Here is a 15,518-nt window from a genome sequence, read left to right as displayed (position 1 = left end):
GCCAGGCCTAGAAGGCCATGGATTATGGTTATTTTGACTCCAGTGCTCGTCTCCACCCAGTGTCTAGAAGGCTGCTGCTCAGCCTGCAGAATGTATTTCAGGCCTGACTACTGTTCTTTACAGGACTTTCATTGATACAAAATATTGATGACAGTAAGAACACATATGAATGAGTATTGAGATAGAATACATAAACGAATAATAAGGCAATAGCTAATCTGCTGATTATGATTAACATAAGCACATAGAAAATCCTTGTACCTCTCACAGTAGCCCCGTCTCAAGGATTTGTCTAACAGATTCTAATGGTGAAGGTGAAGCCCAAATTATTGAGACAATCTTTGTTTGCAGAGCAGGCCCGGCTTTTGTAGCCTTGAACATTTGCCAAAGCAGGCACATCTTTAAATTGGTCTGTCTAGACCAGTATTAAACTTGCAGTCGCCCAGTGAGCAATTACAGGGGCACTGTGATGGACATTGTTTTCACTGTACCCCATGTTCTGTAACTCTCTAAGCTTTTAGTTGATTAGAGCTTTTTCAAATATGTTTCATTTAGTCAGACTTCGCTTTGATCAGCATAGCTTTTTTGAGACGCAAATTCTGTTGTACTGTTTAGACTTTTTACTGCTGTGGAGAATCTACTGATTGCTATTGGTTGAACATGGACATACAAAAGCATGTGGGAGTATAATGTAGGTCTTCCCTTTACCACCACTAGACCTTAGGAACAGTCTCCAAATGCATACATCGCCTAGGGGTTAAGCCGTCCAACTAGGTGTTTCTTTTACTGGGATAAGTTGAAGGATTAATCTTAAGCCCTTGAAAACTACAATGGCCATCATGGTTAGTTGACCACAAGGTTGGGCTTTTTTTGTTTCCGTTTTTCCCTCACCTGCATAGACTATTTTTGAGGTGAAACGTGAGAGGTTGAAAACATTAGCAAGGTCCATTTGCCATTGTGTGTTGCTGTAATTGAGGTTCTGGGGTGTGATTTGGTGATTTGACACTGAGGTACAATTTCATTTCCAAGCTCAGCTAAGAGAATGAGTCCAAATCCTTTAATATGATGGAGGAAATACAATTTGGGCAATCCCATTCTCTTCTCTCTAGTTTTAAAATAGAATACTAAGAAAGCCTTGTGGCATTGCATTAGATGATCAACAAAACAATTGAAGCGATTTCTGACTTTATCTCATCTCGAGAACATTTGTTCGTCTGCTTTTCAAATCCTTTCTCTACCTGATTACCCCAAAAGGCAGAGGAAGTCTTTCTTTAATTTTATTTTACAGTACACTTGGCTTTGACAATGGTCTTATGGACAAAGGAGATGTGGATGATGGAACTCTGTATGGACCAGGAACTTAGGAATGACTGATCGTTCCGACTCATGTAGTTTCTTTCTGCCCTTCATTTTCTCATGCTGAAGGAAGACAAGGTTAACTTGGAATTAACTCGGATGGCAGCCAAGGGGAGAGTGTCATTGAGAAACACATCTTGCCTGAGTAACCTGCTCCACGCATTGTAGGTAGGCAAAGAAGGCAAATCAATTATATAGAGAGAGATGGAAATTGAAGGAAAAGACGGTGATGAAGGCAAAAAATATCACGGTACAGGGTGCTTCAGTCTCCATGTCTTTTTGAAACCGTTGTACTTTAGCAGTATGCCAACATGGTGCTCTCTCCATTTGAACCTTATTCTGTAATCCACTGTCTTTAGCTGACGCTTGCTTTTATGGAAGCCGTCTTTAGGTGTGTGGACATCTTATTGATGTGTTGTTGAAAGAGTCAATGACCTGTTCATTGCCTTTCCTTGCTTACCGCTCCTGTCACCACAAGCCTGACAGTGATTGACAGGCGGTAAACATTCTGCCCATCAAGCCGAACGTATAATTACCCGAAGCCATGCTGGGTCTCTTTTTCCGTCTTTGGTGCTGCCCATCTTTACCTCTCTATTCTTCTTCCCATCAGCCAATACAAGTGTGTTGTTGTTGTTGTTGTTTTTTTTTGTGGTCTCCTAGAGGCACTGGCAATTAGGGAGACCTCATTTTGTGTGCCTGGGAAACACTCAATTTAGCCTATTTTGTTAGTCATTTCATTTATTTTACAAACACAGTAATTGCCTGGTGGGGAGTCATGGTTGCTCATGGCCAGTGCAGTAGACTGGTGACTGTACACACACACACACATTGATTAGTATAGGTTATACGTTTTGTTCCCAGTTTTGATGATTTAACTTTCAGGACATGTTTACTATAATAACCTATTTTTGTGAAATAGTGGTGAACATGCTACATGTTACATTTTCTACATCAATAAAAAGTTCAGTTATATTTTCTGCGCCTTTTCCCTTGGATATATTCTCTAACGTCTTACAAGGATGTAGAGAAGAAATTGAGCTACATCTAAATGTTGTCTGTTAAGTTTAAGGGGAATGAGAGAACTCAATGGAGGGGGCTATTGGTGCAGCTGTGTGGATGTCCTGTCCTCTCAGTCGCCCTCTCCCTTTCTTTCTGTCAGTGCACAAAGCGCCTCTGAACCATCTGCTTCTCACTGTAACAACTGTCTCCTCTGTTGCACTGGAATGGAAGATGCTGCAACTGTTCAAACCGTCCATTTTTTGTCTTTACAAAGTGACATAATCGTTTCCTCTAGGAACTGTGGAGGCGTGAGAGCGGTGGGGCGGGGATTGGAGCGATGCTGAAGGAGCCTTTCCTTGAACAATAAGAGGGCTCTGTTTGGTGGGCCAACATTGAGAACGCTCTCTCAGTGTGCTTTGGTATTTGTTTGGGTGCCTCTTCAAATGCACTATTCGCTCAAACCGTCCTTTCACAGAAAGTTCCCTCAACAACCACTCTGATGAATTATTGAACAACAAAGTCTGTAGAATTATTAAATGTTCATATAACTTTTACTAAGAGCGTCGCATCTGTCGATATCAAGCCATCATGCTTTTATGTCTTCCCAATCAAGGTCGCTGTGAAATTGTTGGCCCACCTGCTCAACACTCTCAACAACTGATGAGTGGGGAAACCATTGATGTGGCTCAGTGTGTCTTATCTCTGTGCCTGTTCATCTGTTTCTCTTTAGAGGATATAAGGATGGACTTGCACCTGCCAATGCTGCCGCTGCAGTGAGCTCTCTGGCTGAGGGGGGCAGAGCAGACCACTGCCTTGTGACAAACCTTGGTTAGGAAAACAATGCTGGACTAGCCAACAGACTGAAATCTCAACAACTCAGAAACATAGAGTTTGAGTAATGGTCTCATATATGAAATTGATTTACAGAATTAGAGTTGTTGTTGTTTGATCAGTCTCATGAGGTGTGCAAATAGAAAATTTGATTTACTTTTGACATTTTATTTAATTTAAATGGAAAGATATTTTAATGAAAGACAGTTTCAATTATGCTGACAATGTAAAATTCTGACTGATGGTAGTTTTGGTTGTAATTGTATTTGTCACTGATGCAGTATGTAATTCATAATTAAAAAAGAAACAATTAACATAAATGTTAAAGAAAGGGGTAAATTCTGAATAAAATGATTTTTTTCCTTTGGTACTTGTTTGCATCCTTGTTCCCAGAGACCATTATGCTGATGACTGCTCCTCTGGTTCGCTGACAAATAGAAACGTGTGTTGCTTCCTTAAATCTTCAGACAAGAAAAAAAGTAAGAATAAGTTGAATGGACAACATGAGCTTTAGGAAAGAGGGATTGAGAGGAAATAAGCCCTGGTTGGTGGTGTATTGAAACAGTTTTGTTGAGGTCTAGCCACATTGAGCATGCCACTCCTTGCTCCACTGGCCTTTATCCGAGGCCTATGCTCTACAAGACTCTCATTGTATATGCAATCATTCTTTATTTTACACAAAGATGAACTTGCTTTTTAGTAATTGCCCAATGCAGTGTCCCTGTCCTTTTTCTGGAGGGGGGGTGGGGGTGGAGGTAATTAGGTGGCCAATTAATAGAACTAAGGTAGTTTTTTTTTAACGCCAGGCCCCCCCTTCCTATGATTCCTGACACACAGCTTCCTTTCAGGTTTAGAGGAAAGAGAGATGTGTTCTCACCAGCCCAGCCATTACAGCCTCTCCCTCCTCATGGCTTTGTCTACATCCACCTTCTATTTTTTCTGCCTACCACAGCTGAAAGGACCAGGGAGGGGAAAAGACATACCCAGGATTCCCTGCTGGGCCAGTTCTTCCTCTATAGAAATCAGACGGTTGTATTTATTCAGCCGCTCGCCACGACTCAGACCTCCCAGTTTGACGTAGTCTGCGCTTACTCCTACAGCCTGAGGGAAGGAACAAGGGTGCAGAGAGAGAGAGAGAGAGAGAGAGAGAGAGAGAGAGAGAGAGAGAGAGAGAGAGAGAGAGAGAGAAGCATGTTTACTGGCCTCAGAGCACCAACGTGTGACTGCACGTTGCCAAGAGAAAAGCGATCATGGAAAAGATGCCTTTTTAGGCTTTGTTACTGGGCAAGATCTCAAAGATCGGTAGACTGTTTATGATATCACTACGACCGACTTCTCTAGGCTTGCTGAATGCACTGTAGACTCGTGTATCCCGCTGTAGCGTTGGTGCGGAGCACAGTACCCACTAATGACAGAATGCAGTGACGCGGGACATCTTTCACTGAGAGAATTTTAAACAAGAAGCGTCTGACACCAAAAATAGCACATGTATGTCCGTTAGAGCTCGTGTGAAAAGACAGATGAAGCAAAAAGGAGTGGACAACGGAGCCTCACCACATCTGCTAAGGAGTCGTCACTGCAGGGTTCTCCATATGTCGTCCCAATGATGACCGCACCTGAAACACACAGTCGTTTACAACTGCTTCCCTAAACAACGTCACAGTTCTGTATTCTAGATCCGTTACAGTATATGTTGTGCCGTTCAGTCATTGTCTGGCCCTGACGGTTGACATTGATTGGACTCCCTTTTATCTAACATTTCATTGCACAAATAGGGTTTTTTGTATTGAGTATAAGGCCAATGGAATCTCAGATGTAGTCTGACAATATTAAAACCTCTCTCTTTGTATGCTTATATGGATCAAACATTCGATACACATCCTTTCAAAACATGCCATCCGAATTGTTTGTGTCACTATAGCAAAGTAGAAAAGTTAAGTCCTGTTTATTTATTGCTTTATTTGTGTGCCTGCTGAAAGAAATTGTTCATATTGATAGAAAGATTATTAAAAGAAAAGAAAGGTGGAGATGAACACATGGATGGATAGAGAGGGGAGGGGAACGAATGCTGAATTTCGTAAGTCAGATGGAGTCAGATGGCTGAGTGGTGAGGGAGTCGGGCTAGTAATCAGAAGGTTGCCAGTTTGATTCCCGGCCGTGCAAATTGACGTTGTGTCCTTGGGCAAGGCACTTCACCCTACTTGCCTCGGGGGAATGTCCCTGTACTTACTGTAAGTCGCTCTGGATAAGAGCGTCTGCTAAAATGACTAAATGTAAGTGTAAGAGAACGAGTAGGAGGGATAAGAGTAACCGTATGAATGACTCAAATGTCCCCATGGTAAAGGTAAACAGTCACTAAGATTGTGCAAAAGAGATAGAAGTTGAAAGATACTGATACAGACTATTAAAGCTAGAAAGGCTGATGGGTGGATAGACAAAAGATGAGGAAAGGATCAACATGGTGAGAAGAACAAGGGGAGGATCTACAAGCATTAACATGCATAACTGTGACATTTGTTTTGCTACTTTACAACCCTTAATACATAAAATAGTGATAGCTGTAGGGTAAAAGTGGGATAGATGGATGGTAGAGATGAATTATTGATCACCCACTAAAGAACCAATTGAGAAAATAACACTAAAATAATGTAAACTGGCACAGTGCTCAATCTGGAATGTTTAGGAAGTTGAATGGCTTGAATGATCTTTTAAATGATCTCTAGGTTATAAAAAAAAAACCTGACTACATAACTAACAATTGCATGTATACATTCAATTGAGCTAATTATGGCATGGAATATTACACCAGAAATGTACTGGTGTGATGCACCCCATTGCAGCTCCCTTTAGCTTCGTCTCCATGCCAACAAGGTTATCATCCTTACCTTTGTGTCTTCTGCTCACTCTGATCAGTTCACTGACTGTCATCTCATTGGTCTGTTTGAGAATGTAACCTTTGACCCCTGGGAGAGGCAAGGCATCGTCCTGCACACTGTTCCTGGGGGGCCTGGAGGTGATGTCACAGAGCAGGATACAGGATGCACCAATAGCAGTGTTCAGTTTCTCCCATTGCTCCAAATCCTTTAAATCAAGATTCACACAGCAAATGAATGTCTGTATATATATACAGACACAGAGAGATGTCACCCACTGGGGCACTGTAGAAGTGCAAAAAGCATTCTTAGAATATTGGTTTGTATAGCCAGTCTGGGCTGCTAATTAGTAGTGTCATTTTGCAGTTAAAGTACATTTTCCTAATTCATTTTATCAAAGGGTACTGCTAAGGTTTTTTGTAACATTTACTTCGTTTTTCCATAGACTTTTCTATGACTCATTTGTTTCTGTCTCTTGTCAAGGCATTTTAGAGAATACATGTTAGGTAATCAGTGAAATTCCATAAAAAGACACCTGAAGGAGGTATGGTGGCACATGCACAGTAAGTGACTTGAAAATAACAATTGCTATACTGCCAAAAATAGACATTCAAATTATTCAAAATACCGCCCCCAATTATTGTCGAAATTCCTGCGCCGTCTTACGCTCAAGTTTGATTTACGTGAAATAAATTAAGGAGGAAGGCATGTCAAGCCGAGGAAGGCATACCTTGCCAAAGGCAATTGGCTGGAACAGAATTGGCTGGAAAGTAGCGGCACACTCCGGAAAACAAAATTTACATTCCACTGGCACTGAACTGCTAAAACAACTCCCAGAGGGCCTCATTAACTTACAGAATATGTTTATAGGGAATAGTAAAATTTAAAAAAACACCTAGTCCCCCAAAACAGAGGTGTTAATGTGTACCATATCACAAATAAAAATAAATAATGTTGAACCTGAATCTTTACATCCACATTCTGTCTGAGGTGCCCTTCTCATCTTACCTCCTTTCTTAGAGGGTTGATGAGGGCTATGATGGCTGGGTATTTATTAACCAGAGCCTCATACAGGTCCACCAGCTCGTCAGGACTCTTTGGAGTTCCTGTCATCACGTCATACTTTCCTTTAGCCTAGGTACAAACACAACAATGGAAAAATTGACTAATAGAATTGATTATACACTTCTGTTGAGGTAATCATGTCAAAATATCACTTTCTTGAGACTAGCTTTAAACCACAGAGGATATTTTACACACTAGTATTTATAAAAAAAGAAAATATACAATGCATAAAGTATCAAATGAAAAGGTGAAAAGGACACAATGCACAAATCAATATTGTTTTACATACATAATCCATGAGCTCCTGAGCAGCACAGTTTATTGCCAAATGAATATCCTTTCCCAGTGCCAATCCAATGTTGTTGCATGCTTCAGTGACTAGATCCAAGGGCTGTTCAGGACGCTCATAGCTGACTACCAAGGCCCCCAAGTCAGATACTGATGTTAGCACAGGCTAGGGGCAGAGGAGGCAATTCACATCATGAATGTATAATCCTCACTATCCCTTCTCATAACATGCCTATATCTGTTGATATACATTTACATTTATTCATTTAGCAGACGCTTTTATCCAAAGCGACTTCCAAGAGAGAGCTTTACAAAGTGCATAGGTCACTGATAATAACAACAAGATAGCCCCAAACACATTGCGAGTAGCCAAAACATTATTGTTATATTGTGAACAACCAAAATAAGTGCCAAAGGGAAGAACCATAAGAGCATGTAGTTAAACGAGTTACAATTAAAAAACATGAATTGCTATAAGTGCAAGTGTACCTGTAGAAAAACAAGCAACAATAATAAAAACAATATATCACAGCGAGTACATTTAAAAAAAATCAGTTACCACTAACCACAGAGCAACAAGTCTCTAAGCAAGAGTCATTGTGATCCTTGAGGAAACTAACATTGGGTCAAGCAACCCATTCCTAAGTACTGTTGTACTCCTGGAACAAGTGTGTCTTGAGCCTTTTCTTGAAGGTGGAGAGACAGTCAGTGTCTCTGATGGAGGTGGGGAGTTGATTCCACCACTGGGGGGCCAGACAGGAGAAGAGCTTGTGTTGGGACCGGGTGGTCTTGAGCGGTGGGACCACCAGGCGGTTGTCTGAAGAAGACCGTAGGTGACGGGTGGGGGTGGAAGGCTGCAGGAGAGACTTGATGTAATCGGGTGCAGTCCCGTTCACTGCTCGGAAGGTCAGTACCAGGGTCTTGAATCTGATACGGGCCGTGATAGGTAGCCAGTGGAGAGAGATGAGGAGCGGGATAACATGGGAGCGTCTGGGTAGATTGTAGACCAGGCGGGCCGCTGCGTTCTGAATCCTCTGAAGAGGGCGGGTTGCACATGCTGGGAGACCAGCGAGCAGCGAGTTGCAGTAGTCCAACTTGGAGAGGACAAGTGCTTGGATTAGCAGCTGGGTGGAGTGCTCAGACAGGTATCTCCTGATCTTCCGGATGTTGTAGAGGGTGAATCTACACGACCGGGAGACTGCAGCGATGTGGGCCGTGAGGGAGAGCTCGTCATCTATGGTAACCCCAAGGTTCCTGGCAGAGGCTGAAGGGGTCACCGTCGCAGATCCCAGGGTGATTGAGAGATTGTGGGAGATGGAGGGTTTAGCCGGGATGATGAGAAGTTCTGTTTTGGCGAGGTTCAGCTGGAGGTGGTGCTCGGTCATCCAGGCGGAGATGTCTGTGAGGCAGGCCTCAATCCTAGCTGAGATCCCCGGATCGGTCGGGGGGAACGACAGGTACAGCTGCGTGTCGTCAGCGTAGCAGTGGTAGGATAAGCCATGGGAGGTGATAATTGGTCCAAGTGAGGTGGTGTACAGAGAGAAGAGGAGGGGTCCAAGGACGGAGCCCTGTGGGACACCAGTGGAGAGCTGGGAGGGCCTGACAGTTTGCCTCTCCAGGAGACCTGGTAGGATCTTCCCGACAGGTAGGATGAGATCCACTGGAGTGCAGTGCCAGTGATGCCCATCTCAGAAAGTCTGGAGAGCAGGATCTGGTGGTTAACCGTATCAAACGCTGCAGAAAGACCTGGAAGCCGCTCTGGCAGATATAAAGAGTACAATTATCAAGGGAGCATACCATGAGTACATTTCCTTTAATAGTTGTGATTTTAACCTGTGAGATTATGGTTTAATACATTTATGAAAGCTTTTGGTTGAATCACGACTTGTTTTTGACAGAAGAAATTTGATCACATGATGAGAGCAAGTAATAGGCCTATAGAACAAAATTAAATTAACAATTCAATTTGCAGGTCCCGAACAGTACCCCTAGAAAGGCAGCACTGAATTGTACTTTCCCTTTTGACCCAGAGCTCTGCTGTGTAATTCACATAGCATTTAAGTGATGGAGCAGACTAGACAGGTTTAAACTGCTATAAATGAAGCATGTCCACAGACTATTAGAATGCATCTACTGTGTTCACCAGTATAATCCCGGCTTAATGTTTAGTAGGGAGGGAGTCAGGTGGCAGAGCGGTTAGGGAAGCGGGCTTGTAATCAGAAGGTTGCCAGTTCGATTCCCGTGCCAGATGACGTTGTGTCCTTGGGCAAGGCACTTCACCCTACTTGCCTCGGGGGAATGTCCCTGTACTTACTGTAAGTCGCTCTGGATAAGAGCGTCTGCTAAATGACTAAATGTAAATGTAATGTAAATGTAGTAATTAAAATCATGTACTGGCACAATCTCACTCACCCCTGTTTTTGATGCTGCATTCATGATTCCAGTCATCTCCTTCTGAAGCTCGAGGACTTTAGTAATGAACTGTGGGCACAGGTTTACATATCACCTCTAAGATTCGGACAGACCTTGTATGCGTACAAGTCTACATTCTGTCAACAAGAAGCACAACAATAAAATACTCCACATATACTATACTGTGTCACAAAAGTGTGTGTTCGAAGTTGATTCTAGACTTTACTTGTATTTGTGCTAGAAAGAAGAATGAATGGATGTATGTATAGCCTACTGGTTTGAATCTCTGTCCTGATTTAGGGATCAAAATGACTTCCTCCAGTAAATTGAGCTTTCCTGGGGAATTCCTTCCACAACTCAGCAAAGTCACCAAGGGCACAGGTACATGGACTTGTTCCACACTCTGTGGAGACAAAAATGACATGTTATATTTCAGTTTTGGATCTACAGTGAACTCATGTTCAAATAAATAATGTAATATATAGGAAAAACATCTTTCCTAATTGGGTGTTAAATGAGAAATAGTAGCTGATACATGGTTACTTTGCGATGTGGCTCCTCTACAGACTGTGTCCTGACTGACCATGGAAACACTGCAGAACTGCACACTTCTGATCCTTGATCTTCAGCTGTACTTTCTATATGCACTATTTGTATGTTGGATGTTGGATAAAAGAGTCTGCTAAATGAATCAAATGTAAATGTACATGCGCGTGGGTGGTTGTGTATGTTTCTGAATAACCTTTTGGCTGTTCAGAATCGTGATGTACTTGTACAGAGGGATGCCTTGTAAGAGCGCCCCGGTCTTAGCCACAGCCAAGGACACTGTCCCGACCGCCACACTGCCTGGTAAGACTGGCTCGGAGTGCTCTGGAGGAGGAATAGGCTTCTCTATGATGTTGCCTTTCTTACCTAGGAAAACGCACACGTAAATAAAATACTGCCGCTCTGTACACAACTCAAGAGGAACCACCATCTCCTAATTCCACAGGGACATGACCCAATGGGGCCCTCCTTGCAAGACCAGATGGGCTACTCATTTCTTACTGGCGAGGAGGGAAAGGAGACCGGACAGTTCACCACAAGCGCCACTGGGGGTACGAACAATGCTTTGGGCCACTGTGGTTCCTGCAGAGTAGTGCAGTGCTGATACTAGTGCATCAGAAGCTCTTTCAATAACACCTCTCACTGTGTCTTCCAGGTAGAAGTGCACTTAACAGCAATGATCTCTACAGCGTGAGTCTACATATTTTTTAAGACTACTCTACACGAAAGATGCCAAAAGGGTTAAATTAAATAAAAAGCTGATGGAAACCTACCATTTTAGTCAAAAAAGTTAAGTAATGTCAACCATGATTATGTCTCTGTCAGGAAGACTGCAAGACTATGCCTGGAGTATTCTTTTGATACAGCAAGGGTTACAGTACAGGGGGAATGTCCCTATACTCACTGTAAGTTGCTTTGGATAAAGGCGTCTGTTAAATGACTAAATGTAAACGTACAGTGTGCATTACCTTTGTCCCCACCCTTCTTGTCTTTGGAGGTGGCTATGGCGGCGGGAGGAAGGGGGTCGGGCGAAAGCTTGCTTGGCGACTGATCCGTCTTCTCCCTGTTGCGGAGGTCCATATACTCCAAGTAGCGAGCCATGAAGAAATCACTGGCGCATACAACACAGAAATTACACTTGACCTTGGCCTTTGCAACAACTGTATGGGGTGGGTCAAGTAGAAGCTGCATGAATGAATACCCTACAGAGGTCGGTCAGGGTAGAGTCTCTGTACACTACTGAAGCTTGGCATTTTGTCAAGGCAAAATAGAAAGTCAGAATGTCAGTTACCTGAAAGTATAGAGAAGAGTATACTGTACAGCAGTATCGGATAGAGTTAATTCTGCTACAGACAAATAATGGCTTCAGGAAGTTATTATAAGATAGACATGATACAATGTCTTTATTAAACTTTATCTGTTTGAGACAATTGAGTCTTAATCCAAAAGCAAGTCTGTCACAAACCAAGCTGCTAGAAAAAGCTCAGAAATGTCACATTACGATACGCTGTAGCCTGAGGGATGCCTGCTGTAGTATTATATGCTGCAACACTGCCTTCAGAGACCTTAACCAAGAATAATCTGACATATCAAAGACGTATAAGATGTGTGGTAATATGATGCAAGTAACTGACTTATTTATTTGTGGTTTTCACTGGTTTGTTCTATGTTCAAACAATGTTAAAATTGAGTGAATCATCACAAACAAGGAGGCATTGGGGTCCAATCAGAAACTATCTGGTTATGTAACCCAGCTGTTACATTAATGTAATGGTCTCAGACAAACAGTATCTTACCCTACAGCTACAACAATTCAGGGAAACTCATCAGGCATTTCTATTGTTTCATGCAGGAAATATGGAGAAAGAGGACCAATAAGATGAGCCCAGCTCACTGTAATGATACGATTGGCTCTGACAGTTGGCAAAAAAGCATAGAGGTTTTCCCCCTCCACGACCCCACTCTGGAAGGTGCACACAAACAACAGTCTTTGGTTTCATTTTTCAGAAAATTGCAAACAAAAAATAGCAATTAGCTGCTGCAGAACCATTGCATTGAATAATATTAAATCACACTCAGATGTAAAAAAAATTCCATATGGAACTATACAATTATGTAGTTTCTGGAACAACACACAACATGGGTCCCTATTTTAGATATGGTGCCTTTGCCAAGGGAGGGAAAGATGAAGGTCCTGTCCAGCCTCTCGTACCCTCCTGACCTAGTGCCCTTGTGATTCCCCGGGGACGCCCAAGCCACAGCGGCAACTCTGGGAGATAATATAATGTGATCGTTGCAGCTGAAAGCCAACAGTTGGAGTGGTGCCACGTCTTTCAAATTAATTTAAAGGGCATGCGCTGTTACACTACATGTGACGTGGCAAGTTTGCCAAGCATTTGGTCATTTTATAACAGTTTACCCAACATAAAGGATGTTTCATCTGAAAAGCAGCATCCTAGGACATGACTGCATTTAGGCATCAATAATAGGTTTGCATTTAGGTATGCTTTTTATTTTACCTTAAAGCCTTACTTAGTGATACCGTATTTAGTTTAGTTTCTGGCAAGATCATTCCCATCCATTATTATCCCTGATCCTATCTTCCAAAAAAGTTCTCAACTGAATGACGGCCCACATATTTTGTGTTTTTTAACAGTGTTAATGTTAATATAGTAGAGTATGATGCCTACTGTTTATTGTATTTGTACAGTCTAGAAAATGTAAATGTCATGCAATGCAATTCAAGACATTTTTTAAGACAATGCATTCCATTTATACAAATGCAATAAAGGCAATCTTACAGGAGGGCTGCAGTCTATCTGTGCTGTGCACCCTCATCTTAATGACAGCTTTCTTGTAGGGGGCAATATGAGTGCCAAAATGCTCAAAATAATCTATAATAACTATAATCATCTCTTATGACTGTAAATGTCAATAACTTTACTCTGCACTATATTTTTCTCCATCATGTTTACTATCCCAAACCCATGTACCTTAGACAGAGTATCTCACATGCTATCCATACCTGAGTATCTTATCCACCCCTTCTTGGTCACAGGGATTGCAGCCCTTCAGCATGGTGCTCAGTGGGTCGTTGATCCAGTGTAGAGCAGCTATAACGTCCCTACTCTTGTTGCCGTTGCCAGGTACAATACCTGGGTCCTGGGAATTGTCTTCCAAGACCTCACTGACACTGGATATTTCTGCAGAGCATGTTTTCTACAGACCGAGGACAGGAAAAATGAAAGAATAAGCCCTTGACAGTAAAGCAAGGAAAGGCATCAAAGCAACAAAGATCTAAGTGCCATTCAAATGTCCCTATCACAACACTAAGAAGTGTCAAGTGGGTCAACATACAATATGCATAGTATCAGGTTCCAAATGGCGAAAACAGCTATTAAGCATGAGTGGGTCAAGGTCAGAGAAATGACCAAAACAAAAGCATACATGTCAAAAGCATTGTGTCAAAGTTCTGATGTGAATTTGTGAATCAATCCAAATACGCAAGTGGGACAGGACAGTGAGATAAAGGTTTGTTTGCGTTGCACACCTCTCTTCTGTCTGGCCTGCCATAATAACACAGGGCTCAGACTGTGATGAGCACTGAGGCGGACAGACACAGTCACCTCCCTGTGACCTGAGGCCAACAGCATGGTTAGAAGGTGGAGTATCTGAGTTAATATCCAGTCTCCTCCCTTTCTCTCTCCCCCTCCTACCTTCTTTTTCCCCCTATAGGTTCACCCACTAGCCTGGCTGTTCACTGTCAGAAGAGATTACCATCAGCCTTCTCACTGTATCTCCCAAATGGGTGCAGTAATAATCCAAGAGCATCACTCTAAAGGCTGCTAAAGCTGCTGTTCCAGTGCCGAGAGACACAAATAGTAAAGAGCTAAACTGAGTCTGTGTGGTGCTACAACTGCTGGCCTCAGTACTGTCTGTTTCCACATGTTGAGAAGATGTCACAGAATGGCAGATGATACACTATTTACATACAAATATGTAAACACAGTTCACAATTAGCCTAAATCTGACAGCTCCTGTCCTTCTCTCCTACTATTACTGTTTTATTATTTTACAGGCCAGAGAAAGGCCCAAAATCTTCTTCTCACTATTCTCCTTGTTACTCAAGTGTTCACTCTGCAGTGAGATCATTGCATGGTTGAAGAAGTTCAACTGAAAAACATCAGCAGACACGGTTGAAATTAGGTAGCCTAATTGATTGCATGTATATATTCTTATCATAGCAATATGTTCATATGCTTTTAAGTGGTGCCAAAACTGTGGCTGTAGATATAACAAGGAATAAATTCAGCAGCTTTGTTAAATGTTTACCTTTTCTTCATTTTTGATCATGCAGAAGATTTCTGCCTGCACAGACAACTGGCCTTTTCCATTAAAAATGTATTTCCCCATCACTCTGCTTATCACTGGTGTCGTTGACCATTTTGAAAAGTAATTTGCCTAAAATAAAATATAATTTATTAATGTAATAATTTTATTACAGTCAGTTTATTATGTTGCAGAATCAGTTTAAGGCACCATAGCATTGTGCGTTATGGTTTGCTGGGGCTACAATGTAAAACCAGATGTTTCCTCAAATGGCTTGATGAAATAAATTGCTTTGAGACATTTGAAGAGCTGGATCAATTGAGTACTTTCAACTCCATTGGCTCTTGGCCATTCATTTCATAAAACCATGAGTAAACTTAACTTTTCAGGTTTTAGTGTCCATACAGACCATTTCCAGCATGTTATTGCACAGTAGCTGGCCAGCTAGGCTAACTAGCTACCAAACAAAGAGAGTGTTACTTTTGGGTAGCAAAATCTTAACGTAAGTTACGCTAATAATTTACAATGTTCATTAATGTCATAGCATAAGTGTCAGCATAGGCCTGCAATAGATATAACTCAACAGCAAACGCATACCAGGTATCCGTAAATATCATCAGGCTGATCGAAGAACATCTTGTTCAAGACATCTTCAATCTTGTGCTGCATTCCACTTTCCCTATAAAATTCAGCAGCTTTATTTTTCAATTCATAAAACTCTTGATCCTCTTTTGATATACGACTGTTGCTTCCAAGAAAACCTGTATAAGACATTGCGTACACTTTGTAAACTATACAGTTGTTTTTTTACTACTGATA

General features: G+C 41.9%; 2 protein-coding genes across 4 annotated transcripts in view; one reads left to right on the top strand and one right to left on the bottom strand.

Annotated features, from left to right (window-relative positions):
• The window catches only part of shtn1 (shootin 1), a 23,182-nt gene extending 19,629 nt beyond the window's left edge, over positions 1 to 3,553 (top strand). For 2 of the 3 annotated variants that reach the window (XM_062463554.1, XM_062463551.1), the window contains exon 17: positions 3,086 to 3,553. The gene's annotated coding sequence lies outside the window, so the exon portion shown is untranslated. Of the gene's footprint in view, positions 1 to 2,650; positions 3,060 to 3,085 lie in introns of those variants that run through there. The other variant, XM_062463553.1, reaches the window with a different exon arrangement.
• eno4 (enolase 4) lies at positions 3,508 to 15,518 on the bottom strand. Its single transcript, XM_062463550.1, has 13 exons — positions 15,297 to 15,518; positions 14,703 to 14,831; positions 13,396 to 13,589; positions 11,339 to 11,481; positions 10,567 to 10,736; positions 10,099 to 10,227; positions 9,825 to 9,893; positions 7,414 to 7,578; positions 7,068 to 7,193; positions 6,072 to 6,267; positions 4,741 to 4,802; positions 4,170 to 4,287; positions 3,508 to 3,647 (listed from the first exon to the last, which is right to left on the bottom strand). Exons 1-13 carry the CDS (start codon positions 15,471 to 15,473, stop codon positions 3,586 to 3,588), a joined length of 1,740 nt encoding a protein of 579 aa, XP_062319534.1. The 5' UTR covers positions 15,474 to 15,518; the 3' UTR covers positions 3,508 to 3,585.

Source organism: Osmerus eperlanus, chromosome 6 (genome assembly GCF_963692335.1).
Source record: "Osmerus eperlanus chromosome 6, fOsmEpe2.1, whole genome shotgun sequence".
Lineage (NCBI taxonomy): Eukaryota > Metazoa > Chordata > Actinopteri > Osmeriformes > Osmeridae > Osmerus > Osmerus eperlanus.
This window is presented reverse-complemented; position numbering and strand designations above follow the sequence as displayed.

Bases quoted from the DNA above. Each gene is read 5' to 3' on its own strand.
- eno4 (XM_062463550.1), bottom strand. From the start codon at position 15,473: ATGTCTTATACAGGTTTTCTTGGAAGCAACAGTCGTATATCAAAAGAG. The intron at 13,590-14,702 runs GTAAACATTTAA...CTCGGTCTGTAG, and splicing joins TGATCAAAAATGAAGAAAAG to AAAACATGCTCTGCAGAAAT. The intron at 9,894-10,098 runs GTAGGCTATACA...CTGTGCCCACAG, and splicing joins CAGGACAGAGATTCAAACCA to TTCATTACTAAAGTCCTCGA.